Source organism: Dunckerocampus dactyliophorus, chromosome 10, assembly GCF_027744805.1.
Source record: "Dunckerocampus dactyliophorus isolate RoL2022-P2 chromosome 10, RoL_Ddac_1.1, whole genome shotgun sequence".
Taxonomy (NCBI): domain Eukaryota; kingdom Metazoa; phylum Chordata; class Actinopteri; order Syngnathiformes; family Syngnathidae; genus Dunckerocampus; species Dunckerocampus dactyliophorus.
Genome location: NC_072828.1, coordinates 5,324,324 through 5,338,907, shown reverse-complemented (window position 1 = coordinate 5,338,907; position 14,584 = coordinate 5,324,324). Strand labels below are relative to the sequence as shown.

At 40.6% G+C, this 14,584-nt stretch overlaps 1 protein-coding gene across 3 annotated transcripts in view; it reads right to left on the bottom strand.

Moving 5' to 3' along the window:
• herc2 (HECT and RLD domain containing E3 ubiquitin protein ligase 2) overlaps positions 1–14,332 on the bottom strand; it is a 97,962-nt gene extending 83,630 nt beyond the window's left edge. For all 3 annotated transcript variants that reach the window (XM_054788763.1, XM_054788764.1, XM_054788765.1), the window contains exons 1-4: positions 14,190–14,332; positions 9,998–10,106; positions 6,558–6,651; positions 5,772–5,900 (exon numbers count right to left, since the gene is read on the bottom strand). In XM_054788763.1, the coding sequence (XP_054644738.1) occupies positions 5,772–5,900; positions 6,558–6,651; positions 9,998–10,069 (295 nt within the window). In that variant the 5' untranslated portion in view covers positions 10,070–10,106; positions 14,190–14,332. The remainder of the gene's footprint in view (positions 1–5,771; positions 5,901–6,557; positions 6,652–9,997; positions 10,107–14,189) is intronic.
• Between the last annotated feature and the right edge of the window lie 252 nt (positions 14,333–14,584).

The window sequence follows — 14,584 nt, the reverse complement described above, 5'->3', positions numbered from 1 at the left end:
ACCTTGGATTTAAGAAAGCAGAGTTTACCAACACCTGCACCGGACATTGCACCGCAAATCATGACGGACTGTGGATATTTCACACTGGACCTCAGGCAGCTTGGATTCTGTCACCTGTCTTCCTCCAAACCCTTGGACCTTGATTCCCAAATGAAAGGCACACTTTACTTTCATCGGAAAAGAGGACCTTGGACCACTGGCCAACAGTCCAGTCCTTCTTCTCCTTGGCCCAGTGGAGACGCTTCCTACGTTGGCTCAGGTTCACAAGTGGCCTGACCCGACAGTTGTAGCCCATCTCCCGGATGCGTCAGAATGTGGTGGTTTTTGAAGCTGTGACTCCCGCCTCATTCCACTCTTTCTGGATCTCTGCCAGATTCTTGAATCTTCCCTGTTTGATAATCCGCTGAAGCCCACGGTCATCTCTTTTGCTGGTGCATCTTCTCCTGCCACATTTTGCCCTTCCTCTAGACTTTCCATTGATATGCTTGGACACAGCACTCTGTGAACAACCAGCCTCCTTAGCTATGAACTTTTGTGGCTTACCCATCCTATGGAGGGTGTCAATGATGGTCTTCTGGCCAGTTGTCATGTCTGCAGTCTTCCCCATATTGAACCCAACTGAGACAATTGAACCAAACTGAAGCAATTTAATGACACTTGGGGAAGCCTGTGCAGGTGACTTTAGTAGATGATTAGTGTGTGACACTCAGTTTAAAACATTCATGCCCTGCAAAATTTGGGCTGATTTCTTCACAGTATTCTAATTTTTTGAATTCCTGTTTTCGTGGGTTTAATGAGCTGGAAGCCCAAATTATGTAAAAATAAACAAATAAATACTTGAAATCGTTTAAATTGTGGGCCCTGAATCTGTAATCTATGAAAGTTTAACTTTTTTAATGGAATTATGGAAATTAAACAACTTTTCCATGACATTCTAATTTTTTGGAAAGGGTCTGTATTCCACATCTTGTACAGTACATATTATTCACTTCCTGCATTCCATCTCATATTTTATATCACAGTCATTAATTATAATAATAAATAACAGTAAAAAAAAAAAAAAAAAAAAAAAAAAGCATGACAGAACAATCATTGTGATGATCAAGACTCTTCTGCCTTGTATTTAGCAAACATCAACTGCTTGTATTATTTTTGGAATTTGCTCATCTCTGTACATTGTTTGAGTTCCTTACTCAATCCGTTCCATAATTTAATTCCACATACAGAAATGCTGTGGGTTTTCAGCGTTGTTCTTGCATTTAAATGTTTTAAGTTTAATTTTCCTTTAAGATCATATCATCAGATCATTTCTCTTATAGAGAAATACTATATGAGGTTTTTGGGTAACGAATTATTATTAACTTTATACATTATTCTAGCGGTTTGAAGGAGTACTAAATCTGTGAATTTTAATATCTGTGATTTTAAAAATAGAGGGTTTGTATGTTCTCTATACTTGGCATTATGAATGATCCTCACCCATCTTTTTTGCAGTACAGTGAGTGAGTGAAGATTGCTTTTGTTATTATTACCCCATATCTCACATTAAATAGGGTAATACTAAGGAATAGTAAAGAGTGTGGAGTGATTTATGATCAAGAATATACAGTAGATGCCCCTACAACGTAAATAATCCGTTCCAAGAACCTTTATGTTATAGGGATTTTATGTTATACGAAGTGTAAAATACATGTAAATAGCCTAATCCGTTCCAAGATCTTCCCAGACTCACCCCTTTGGGCCTTCAAAATATTCAAAGTCCACCAAATATGGTGGGAAAATATCAGAAAACAGCATAAACATAGTAGAGTAACATTCCAATATAAAATAAGGTAAATAAGGTATAATGGTCGATGGGGAACGGCCGTATAGTCTAGCAACATTACTTAATTTCATACCACCTTCATGCTTCTGGATCATTTCCTGCTTTGTTTCGATCGACAACTTTTCCCTTTTTTTCTTCTCACTTACACTTGGTTTAGGGCCCATGACTACGGTAATTTTAACACAAAGAAAAGTAATGAAATTAAGAAGAGATTTCAATGCGTGCAAACTAGTTTAATGGGGACTAAGATGAGGAACAGAGCAGCATGTCTCTCATAAACACACCGACGCGCTGGGTTAGTCAGCCAATGAGATGAGAGCGTAGGCGGTGCTCCGATAATCAGTCAATGAGTGCATGAAGCGTCAGAATTTCTGCATAACTTCCTGTTTCGTTTCGATCGACAACTTTTCCCTTTTTTCTTACCACTTACACTTGGTTTAGAGCCCATGACTACGGTAATTTTAACACAAAGAAAAGTAAACAAATTAAGAAGAGATTTCAATGCGTGCAAACTAGTTTAAGGGCGACTACGATGAGGAAGGGAGCTCGCATACAAACATGGACGCGCTGGATAAGTCAGCCAATGAGATAAGAGCGTGGGCGATGCCCCGATAATCAGCCAATGAGATGAGAGCGTAGGCGGTGCCCCGATAATCAGCTAATGAGAGCGTGAAGCCAGAAGGCGTCACCAAGTGTACTCTGTTAGTCTCTCTGTCGCTTGCACGGACTTCTCGCCACCTTTTGTTGCATATATTTAATATGAGATTTCCAACTCATTTTTTCATCTATTATGATTCCTAGGAATGTGTATTCTTTCACTTCTTCAATGTCAACTCCGTTAATTTGTATTTGGTCGTACGTATCCCTTCTGTTATTTCCAAATAGCATTATTTTAGTTTTACTTAAGTTCAGGGATAATCTGTTTCTGTCAAACCATGACTTCAAAATAACCATTTCATCCTTGACCTTTTTAATGAGGTCTTATGTGCTTTCCCCAGAACAAAAGACAGTGGTATCATCCGCAAATAATACCAACTTTAAGTCCTTTGTTACTTTACAAATGTCATTGATGTACAAATTAAACAGTTTTGGTCCCAGTATTGACCCCTGGGGTACTCCACACGTAGTGTGTAAACACCCAGATGTGTATTCTCTTAGCTTTACAAATTCCTTCCTGTTTTCTAGGTAGCTGTTTATCAATCTCTTGTACATGTAAGCAGTGGTTTCATGTTGTCATGGCGGTAGGGAGGATACAGTATTTCAATGAGATGCTGTTGAATAAATGCTATGTGCCAGTCAAATACAACAAAATATGCACACAAATCTACTTAAAGCTGAAATTCAAATGAGCACCACACACACATTTAACACAAAAAAGATCAAACATGAAGACAGACAATATGCCGACTGCTTCACGTGTCACACCTAACTTCAATTTGTCAAAATCTGAAACTGCTGATATGCACCCAATCTCAAGGGGTCCAACAGGAAGTGTGCTATATAGCGCTCATCCATGCAGCGATCCAGTTACATGTCATTTCCTGTCTCCTTCCACATCAGCAGCGAGGTGGCCTACCACTCTCACCTCGCTGCACCACCCCCTCCCCAGTGCCGAAGCTTATCTCCCTGCCACACAGTAGCGTCCCACCCAGCGGCATCGGTAAACACGGCTGTCCTCCTCCACATAACGACAAAGCAATATGCCTGTGGGGGGTAAAAATAACCTGCAGACCTTCAGTTGTCATTTAAGAGCTTCCACATTGCACGCACCATGTGACCAAACACCGACAACCACTGCCGTGGTGGTGTAAAAGCGTTTGGATGTGGACAATATTGTGTAGCTGCTGCTTTCTTTCTTTCTTTGCCCCCGTGGTGGGTTATTTAGCAGTCGCACTAATTTAAAAAATTTTAGTTAGTCAGCAATGTGTAGGGTTTAGGCACTCGATTCGGCGGAACGATACATTACAGAGCAAACGGACTAGTTTGTTACGTGCAATATTGTACAAAAACAGAAGCAAAATTTGATGAAAACCGAATCATATGAAAACCGAGATTTGATTGTACAGTAATCCCTCGCCACTTAGTGCTTCAAATTTCCTGGCTTCACCCCATCCAAGTCTTTCAAAAATATATTAATTAATAAATTGCGTTGTTTCATGTTCGAATACGGCCTATTAGTAAAAAATATGAGGATATAAGGAATTATGACATAATACTGATAAATGCGATAACATTAAAAATACCTCACATAACAAATAAAAATTAGAAAAACTTCTCCAATAAGGCGAGATTACCCATACTGTGGTGTGTGTTACTGGGCTAAGGTGAGCAAATCAAGCTCTCCTTTTCTGCGACGTGCTGCAGCCGCTCCTCCCCTGAGCTAACTGGTAAAAAAATCATGGGGTCGATCGCATGGGACTTTTTTGCTGTTTCAGAGGAAGACATTTTGCGTGCTTTCATTCCGCGAGGAGGGAACAAAACAGCAACATTCAACACATCAAACTTTATCAGCCACCTGAAACATCATTACGACAGTGTTTTCAAAGCCTCTACGAAGACGCCTGCACTGCTAACGAAGCAGCCACAAAGCTAGCCGCAAAGAAAGGCCCCAGGCTTGTTCCTTTCCCCGCAGCTTTTGAAAAGTGCAAAAGGTTTGCCAGAGATGACCCGAGGGTTAAAGCGATCTGTGATTTCATCGTGCATATGATGGACGACCAGCCCTTTACCATCGTTGAAGATACCGGCTTTTGTCGGCGAGTAAACCACGCAGAGCCACGCTTTGTACTTCTTTTGTTTGTTTGTCCATTTCTAGAGACAGAACCTTTCGATTTGTGTTACGGTTATATTTAGTTTAATAGTAGTGATGTCATATTTGGTTAGGACAAATCTACGCCTAAAATGAGTATTTAAGCATAAAAATGTCAAAATTAACTAAAATACAAATACTGTACAGTCATCCTTGGCCACTTCGCGGTTTGAATTTGAGCTTCACGCTAAATTAAGTAAAATACAAATATAAGGCATTAAGAAGACGCATTAAAAAAAAACGTATTCTACACTAGTCACTAGGTGTCAGCAATGTCATACTGATGACACGACAGCCACAGCACCCTGATTCAGAAAAAAAACAAGGAACTCTCCCAATGCCAACATATGAATGAGTATAAGTTATGTCTTATTTATATCTAAAGTGTCTTAGCTTCTCTTATTAAGTCTACTATATTCGGTAATAGGAGTGTAAAGGTGACTATAGGGGTGTTATTTCATGTCTACAGGGCTCTAATAATGTTAAAAACTGTATTTAGAAGGTCGTAAACAGGTTTTCTATGGTCCAACTACAAAAGCATTCCATTTATAAATCAGGAATCCTACTTGGTGGAAATTCTGGAACCAATTAACAGTCATAAACAAGGTTAATGAACGATCATGTGACCAAAGAGGGCTAGGTATTTCTTTCCACTTTCCCATGCACCCCAAGTCACTATTAAAATAAGAAAAAGAAATAAGTAAATCTTCTGATGAATTTCTATGTTTAGGAAATAATGGCCTCTCTTGAAATATCGCCTGCTTCCACTTGATGCCCCATTCATTAAGAGTTGCAATTTAAGTGTCATTTCGCTGCTATCGTAATTTTTTGCAGTTGACGAAGCCAAGATGGGCTTTCCAGCTCCGTTTATTGCTGGCTAATCCCTTCATGTAGCATGCAGCCAACGAGGTAGACAATTTTATGTTATGTGTATTTTCATATTCATGACATTTTGTTATGCTTACATGCTGTGCATGATGAATTCATGTATCTTGTGTTGCTAATACTGTCATATGTATTCTACTTAGTTTTCACGTGGATTTGGAGAACAAGCTTCAAATAAACCCCTTGCAAGAAAGCAAGGAGTTACAGTACATGACCAAAGTGTCCCACACGCACACAAGGGAACTACACCCTCACCTGGCTGCCGCCCCCAGTCCCAGGTCTCGATGATGGAATGGTGCACAGGCGTCGACGTCTCCTCCTCGTCCTTCTTCTCCTTGTCGTTCGCTTCATCCTTCTGGCTCCCAAAGCAGCCCAGACAGTCTTCTGCAAGAAGGTAAACACACCGTCAGGGTTGACATGTTGTGAAATATTCCGCACTGTAGGACTGTCAGTGTGGAATCTATGTGGACAACTATTAGCGGTGCTGCTCTTTCTTTTCCCCCCATTTTTGCTGTCCCCCCCAAATATTTAAACTTTGTTCTTGGATAATCTTTGTAAATTTTCTTCTCTTTTTCTCATGTTATTAAGACTTGTTAAATAACATTTTTTCATTAATATTTCAACTACTGTTGCAATTTAACTGTTGCAACTACAACTAATAAAATTACATTTTTTTCCTCATAATATTACTACTTTATTCACGTAACATTGTAATTTTTGTAATTTATTTTGTCTTAAATATTCCAACATTATACTACTAAAATGACATTTTTCCTCACAATACTGCCACATTATTCTCATAAAAATGTACCACTTTTTCTTGTTAGATTACACATTTTTCCCATAATATTTTGATTTTATTCTTGTAAAATTACTGCAGATTTTTTCTATTTATGCTGTTATTTTTTGTTAAATTATATTTTCAGAATATTAAATGGCGTCCGGGCCACATTTTGGATGCCCCGTCATAAACAGACACCGGTGATATTTTTAGCAAGACTGAGGAGACGTAAAGGTGCGAAGAGGAAAATCACACATTACCTGGGTGAGCCGACTCTTCACCGGTGAACGTTATCTCCTCGTCCTTCACCATTTCATTCCACATCTCACTCAGCCCCTCAGCGGAGAACGCCCACTGCAAAAGGAAAGACGCTCTTTCAAAGTCAACGCACTGTGGATTTATATATAATGCATATACAAAACTGAACACAAACAACAAACTGAACACTTTTATTATTAAGGGAGAAAAAAAATACAAACCTACATGGCTATGGGGCAGAGTGTGATTGACTGCCTGCCCCCCCATTAAAACATAACTGAACTGAGATTAATCGGAGATCTCTCAGTCTGGAAAAGGTTATAAAGTCATTTCAAAAGCTTTGGGACTCCAGCAAACCACAGAGCCATTATCCACAAATGCCGAAAACATGGAACAGTGGTGAACCTTCCCAAGAGTTGCCGGCCAACCAAAATGACCCCAAGAGCACAGCGAGGACTCATCCAAGAGGTCACAAAAGACCCCACAATGCCATCCAAAGAACTGAAGACCTCACTTGCCTCAGTTAAGGTCAGTGTTCATGACTGCACCATAAGAAAGACACTGGGCAAAAAAAGCTTACATTGGCAGAGGTCCAACCACTGCTGAACAAAAAGAACGTTAAGGCTTGTCTCAATTTTGCCAGAAAACATCACCAGACCTTTGGAAAATACTCTGTGGTCTGACGAGACAAAAGTTGAACTTTTTGCAAGGTGTGTGTCCCATTAGATCTGCCCTAAAAGTAACGCCGCATTTCAGAAAAAGAACATCATACCAACAGTAAAATATGGTGGTGGTAGTGTGATGGTCTTGGGCTGTTTTGCTGCTTTAGGAGTTGCTGTGATAAACGGAACCATGAATTGTGTTGTCTACCGAAAAATCCTAAAAGGAGAATGTCTGAAAGTCTATTTGTGTAACTTTGATGTTTATTATAAGTAGAACATTTGTAGCCTTTTCTGTGATGTCCAAGTGTCCATGAACGCAGCAGCAACTTGTTCCTGGAAGGTACGTGATGCACTTGAATGCAACCTTCTTACAAAAGGAACTAGCTGAGCACTGGTAGCAGTTTGCTAGTATGAGCTTGCTTCCCATGTGGGGTATGAAGTGTCCATCCTTGGTGTGCGTTGTATGACTCAACAAGGTGAGTTTGATGATTCTTTCTGCATTAGGAGTGTTTGTTGTTGCATGATTGACGCTGTGTAGGAAGCTAAATGAAAGCTAGTTTGTTGGATGTGGTGTGATTGGGGTACACTTCTGAGCCATGTGCTTGTTTGTTGTTTGCTAGCTGGCTGACTGACTAGCATGTTCGTCATCATCTCTTAGCATGACTTGATATGTGTACTGTGCCTGCCCTTATTTGTGTCATGTGAGTGCTATTTGGCTGCTTTATTTGGCATTGTTGTAATTTCATGTGTTCCTATTGTTTAGACCACACACATATAAGCCTTTGGACACACTGCTACTTGGACAAATCCACTCCTTTTGGACAAACCCAATTTCAATGGACTAACACACATTTCTAAAGAGCACATCCACCTACATAATAAAGATGATTAAATGATTCTCTGACCGGAATCTTTCCATGGTGTCCCAACTCTAAAAGAACCACTACCCCTTTCCCACAGATAATGTCCAGCCATCTGTTGGTGACCTCAAGCTGAAACCAACTTTGGTTCTGCAGCGGGACAATGATCAAAAACACACCAGCAAGTCCACCTCTGAATGGCTGAAGAAAAACAAAATGAAGACTTTGGAGTGTCCTAGTCAAAGTCCTGACCTGAATCCTATTGAGATGCTGTGGCATGACCTTAAAAAGGCGCTTCATGCTGGAAAACCCTCCAATGTGGCTGAATGACAACAATTCTGTAAAGATGAGTGGGCCAAAATTCCTCCACAGCGCTGTAAGAGACTCATTGCAAGTTATCACAAACACTTGATTGCAGTTGTTGCTGCTAAGGGTGGCCCAACCACTTATTAGGTTTAGGGAGCAATCACTTTTTCCACACAGGGACATGTAGGTTTGGATTTCTTTCTCCCTTACTAATCAAGTTTCATTTCAAAACTGTATTTTGTGTTCAGTTGTGTTGTCATTGACTAATATTTAAATTTGTTTGATGATCTTACATGTGACAAACATGCAAAAAGAAAAAAAAAAAAAAAGAAAAAAATCAAGAAGAGGGCAAACACTTTTTCACGCCACTGTATAATACTTGGATTCCTGTTGCAATGCACGTGCGTTGGCTGACAACCGTATGTCCAACAACCGTATGTCCGAGCATCCTCAGATTTCGTGCGTGGTATGGACGTTCGACTTACAGGTTGTTCGTTGGGTGTGCGGTGATCTTACTCTTTCATGGTCACCACAACTACGTTCTCCACAAACAAACAAAAATGCATAAATCGCACAGCCAAAAAAAAACATTTGAAAAGATTTAAATAAATAAATCGCACGTCCACTGTGACCTAGGCTTAACTGTGTGTAAAGGTGACTTTCGGGGTGCTACTTCATGTCTGGAGGGCTCTAATAATGTTTAAAAAACGCATTTAGAAGGTCATAAACAGGTTTTCTATACTCCGACTATGAAAATATTCCATGTGTAAATGAAGAATCCTACTTGGCGGAAATTCATCCGGAACCAATTAATCACCATAAAGGAAGAATGACTGTATATTTAGTGAGCATTCAGAGCCCTCTCAACGCTGTTTTAAGACTAACCAAGCAACGTTTTGTAGTCTTTCTGGACACTTTCAGACTCTAAAAAGCACACACACGAGGCTCTGCCTTGCTTGTGACATGGAAAAAAAAAATACATCGAGAAGCAACAGAAGAAAGATCATTTCTACATACGTACATAGTTGTTTTGCGTCTCATGATTTTTGCTCACTTTTTGTCTCCCACTGTGTCCAAAACTATTACATGTGCATGCGTCACGGCCAATTATGCTCTGCTAACCCCACACAGTACCAAGTACTATTTTTGTTGTTCATGTGAACATATCTATGTGACGTTAAGGAATTAGAGCCGTGGTTCAAAGTGATCCAGTGCCAAAAAAACTGAAAAAAAAAACATTTTTTCAAAACTTCAAAACTGACAAAATCACCTGTAGAAAAATCTTCTGTAAAGTGCAAGTGTTGTTGTTGCATGAGTCAAGGAAAACTCATTTTTAGCTAATTCAAATCTAAAGACATACACAGTTAAGAGGTTCTGCTTTGCACAAACACACACGTGCAAGCACACACACACACCGCATGGACAAAACTAATAAGACATTTCAAGGATGTTAAGCTTAACAACAATGCAGACTTATGCGTCATCGAGTCCTTGGCAGCTTAACAGCTTTCACTCCTCTAGAAAGACTTTTGTGTGGCAGTGGGGGTTTTTTCCCCATTTGTGAGACTGGAATGTGGTTGTTTCACGCCAAATAAGAATTATGTATTTGCATACCTGCAAATCAATCTTCAGCCATTTATCATGAAACCTCTGCTGTGCATCGAGGTTAAACGATGGAGAGGGCATCTTCCCCTCTCCTCTCCTGGCTGCAAACGCAGCCAACCTGCAAAAGAAAAGGACAAAAGCCAAGATGAACTCTGAAGGAGAGAGAAATAATGTCATGGGAAACAAAAAGTGAGCAAAAACAAACAAACAAACAAACATGAAAAGCAAAACAAATATGTTTAGATCAGGGACGTCCAAAGGTTTTCCAGCGAGGGCCACAGAGTGAAAAATGAAAGGATGCAACTTTGCCACTTTTATATTTTGTAAAGTGCTAAGAAACCTATTATAAGTATCAACTTCGCTCTTTTTCCCCCATTTGTTCTGTTTTTTTTCCCCAACTATTTCAACTTTCTTCTTAAATATTTTTTGTTAAAAAATACTTCATAATATTTTGACTTTATTCTCATAATATAACTTTTGTCCCAAACCTTATTTTCCAGAAATTACAACTTTATCACAACTCTTTTAGTTTTGTTTGGTTCTAATAATTTTTCAAATTACAAAAATAGTAATATAAATATTTCACCTCTAATACTACTAAAATGACATTATTTTTCCTTACAGTGTTACCAATCCAATCCACTTTATGAGTCTACTTTACGAGTCTATTCTCTTAAAATTGCGACTTTTTCACGTTAGAATACAACTTTTTTTTTAAAGTATGTTTAGTTTATTCTCTGAAAATTCAGACTTTTTTTTCCCCAACTATTTAAACTTTTTCCTTGTAAATTTTCTTCTTGTAGTTATGACTTTATTCCTACAATATTTTTATTTTACTCTCGTAATGTTGTAACTTATATAACCAAACTTTTTTAAATGGCAAGTGATTCCTTTTTTTGTTACTCATAACTTTTTTAATGTCTTTTTCTTGAATATTTCAACTTTATGGTATTAAAAGGACATTGCGTTTCCTCAAAATATTACATTATTCTTGTAAAAATTACAACTTTTTTAGATTACACCTTGTGTCCCCTCAATATTTTGACGTTATCCTTTTAAAATTACCACGGATTTTTCCATTTTTGCTGTTGTATTTTTACTTTTCTTGTTAAATTATGCATTTGGAATGTGCTGCAGGCAAATTAAAAAAAAAAAGAAAAAAAAAAAAGACACGGGCCGTCTTACAAACGTAAGACCTTCAGAAGACTCAAAGACGTGATATGTAGTCTGCACTGGTCAATAGGAGTAATGTTACGCTGCTGAGACAATACTGTACGTCTAATATGTCTTATTTTCTCTTATGTCTACTATAGGAGTGTGTTATTTCATGTCTAGAGGGTCCTAATAATGTTAAAAGTCGTATTTAGAAGGTTGTAAACAGGTCTTCGATGCTATAACTACAAATATATTGCATTTATAAAAAGGGAGTCGGAACTGGAACTAATGAATTCCATTCCATTTTCTTCCGCTTATCCGGGTCCAGGTTGCAGGGCCAGCAGTCTCAGCAGGGAAGTCCAGACGTCCCAGTCTCCAGCCACCTCTTCCAGTTCCACTGGGAGGACACCAGGGCGTTCACAGGCCAGATGTGAGACATAATCCCACCAGCGTGTCCTAGATCTGCCCCGGGGCATTCTCCCTGCTGGGCATGCCTGGACATACTCCATACTCCATACATGCCATACTCCTCCACCGGGGGCAAGACCTCACTTCCAACCCGGAGGGTGTAATCCACCCTTTTCTGACTGAGAACCATGGCCTCAGATTTGCAGGTGTTGAGTCTCATCCCCCAGTCCAGGGTGTACCCCGCCTGTCGCCCAAAGTCAGCTGGGATAGGCTCCAGCATGCCCCCGCGACCCTAATGAGGAGAAGCGGTATAGAAAATGGATGGATGGATGGATGGAGTCTCATCCCAGAAGCTTCACACTCAGCTGCAAAGTGTCCCAGTAAACGCTGAAGGTCACAGCCCAATGAGGCCATCAGGCCATATCGTCTGCGAATAGCTGAGACAAGATCCTGAGGCCCCCAAACTGGACCCTCTCAACGCCTTGGCTGTGCCTAGAAATTCCGCCCATGATTTCGTCAGTTAACAGCTCAGCCCCTCTCTTCATCCGTGTGTCCAGGAAATGCAGATGCAGGTCTGATGATACGACTACAAAGTCGATCATAGATCTGCGGCCTAGGGTGTCCTGGTGCCAAGTACACTTGTGGACATCCTTATATTCGAACATGGAGTTCCTTATGGACAAACTGTAGTAGGCACTGAAGTCCAATAACATCACAGCGCACAGGTTCAGATCAGGGAGGCCGTTCCTCCCAATCACGCCCCTCCAGGTCACACTGTCATTGCCCACATGGCCGTTGAAGTCTCCCAGTAGAATTATGGCATCATCAGTAATCTCCAGCATCCCTCCAATAGACTCCAAGAAGGCTGGGTACTCTGAACTGCCATTTGGCACGTACGCACAAACAACAGTCAGGATCCTTTCCCCAACACGAAGGTGTAGGGAAATGACCTTCTCATTCACCGGGGACGCCTCGAACACAGAGGCACCAAGTCGGGGGGCTGTTAATGAGCCCACATCAGCTCGCCACCTCTCCCCAGAGCAGAAACAGGTCTAGCCCCTCTTGGGGAGTTTGGTTACAGAACCCAAACTGTGGGTCGAGGTGACTCCGACTATGTCTAGTCAGAATGTCTCAACCTCCCGCAGAAGCACAGGCTCCTTCCCTACCAGTGAAGTGACATTGCATGTCCCAAAAACCAGACTTGGCCGCCAAAGACGAGGTCTGAAGCCAATTAACCTCGATAAACGAGGGATGACCATATACCTTTACCTCTAAACCACTTCATTCCAAGGAGACATCTCACCCTTACGAGAGCCTGTGTCACTTCTTTTGGGGGGATGAAAAAAAAGTCTGTTTACTCACTAAATATAAGTCGGCAACTCTGACCCCTCCTGCTTGGTCTTCTTATTCTCTGGCAGACCAGCTAAGTAAGTGGAGTTATACAAGCAGTCCCATTATAATGAGAAACAGGTAGCGCCAAATCAATTTTTTTGGTGGGCTGCCAGCAATAAATGTATGGGAAACACTGATGTAAACAATTTGCTTGCTCCTTTCTCGCCATGTCGCGTACTTGCTTGAACTTAACCAACACATCGAGTTTCACTTATGGAGTTTTCAGCGCAACACACCAAATAACACAATATCCTCAAACTGCTGCATTGGATGACTTGCTAATAAAATTAGGGGTGTGCAAAGGGGCCACATACAGAAAAATTAAAAAGATGCAGGGCCATTTGGTTACGATTTTATTTTTTATTGGACACACTAAACGCACTGCAGTGTAGGTCAAGATAAACTAAGCTATTAAATACTGTATATATTTAGTGTCATGTCTTGTTCAAACATTCAATATTTCAAATTTTTCTCTTTTCATTATGATCCTAACCCTCCTCCATAATGTTTTATGTTTAGTTTTATGTAAAGAACTTTCCCCGAGCTGCACTGTGGACGGTGCTAAATGTAAACAGGATGGTATCCCCACATGATACACTCATCAGGATTATTTGCAACACTCCGAAACTCAATCACAGATGTTTACGCTGGACAAAAAAAACTAGGTTGCGTCTAAATTTAGTTGTTATTTTAATCGCCCGTCAAGAATGTGACACAATTGCAGTATCCTTAGCCGAGGGGCATTTATGAAATATACATCAGCTGACATGTATAATGCATACGCAGGGCAAAATCATTCATTAACATCTGATTTAAGCCCAAAGTTGGAAAGTTATTAAGTTAATTTATATGTGTAAATAAACAGTCGGTGTGTATTTATCATGACATAACGACAGGAGCAGAGCATCATAGCTACAAATGCTAGCGCTCCGAAGCACTGTTAACCTTGATAACACTACTATAACCCATGCTATATTGCAACAGCAAACGCATCGATTATAAGAGCAATAATGCAGCAAAATAGCAAGCAATTTTAGCACTGCAGCTAATGCTAAGTAGTTAGCTTGTTTGCTGGTAAAGCAATATGATTATTGGCTACAGCTAGCCATGCTAATACAAGCTTTCGTCATCCTAGCCCGGGTGAACACACCTCCGAGGGGTGACACCAAGCCCGTCGGGATGCCAACGTTTCGGAGAGTCAACATTAATAGAGTTTGTGTTTAAAAAAAAAAAACATTGCCATTACCTGCGGCCTCTTCTGACGCTATTCCCTGTCCCCTTTAGCTGCTATGCTGCTTTAATGAGCATTTCCACTTGATTGACAGGTCGCCGACAGTGAACCTAAGCGTGGCTGGAAACACATGACGTAGACCCAACGGGAGCACTCTGTTACGTTTGTTGAAGTTAGCTCAGAGGCCGCGGAGGTGGGGTTTGGGGTTTTCGAGTGGATGGGGTTTGGCGCTGCTCCGCCCGCTCGACGTTGTCGGTATTAAAAATGCGCGCTTCTTTAGAGTTGTAGGCGGGACCTCGGAGAGCCGACAGAAAGGTGGGACCGGCGTGAATTGGCTACATTTGTCCACTAGGAGGAGCGTGTGTCTCATGAAATAGCTGGAGTACACGTCTTGTGTAGATATTGTTTTG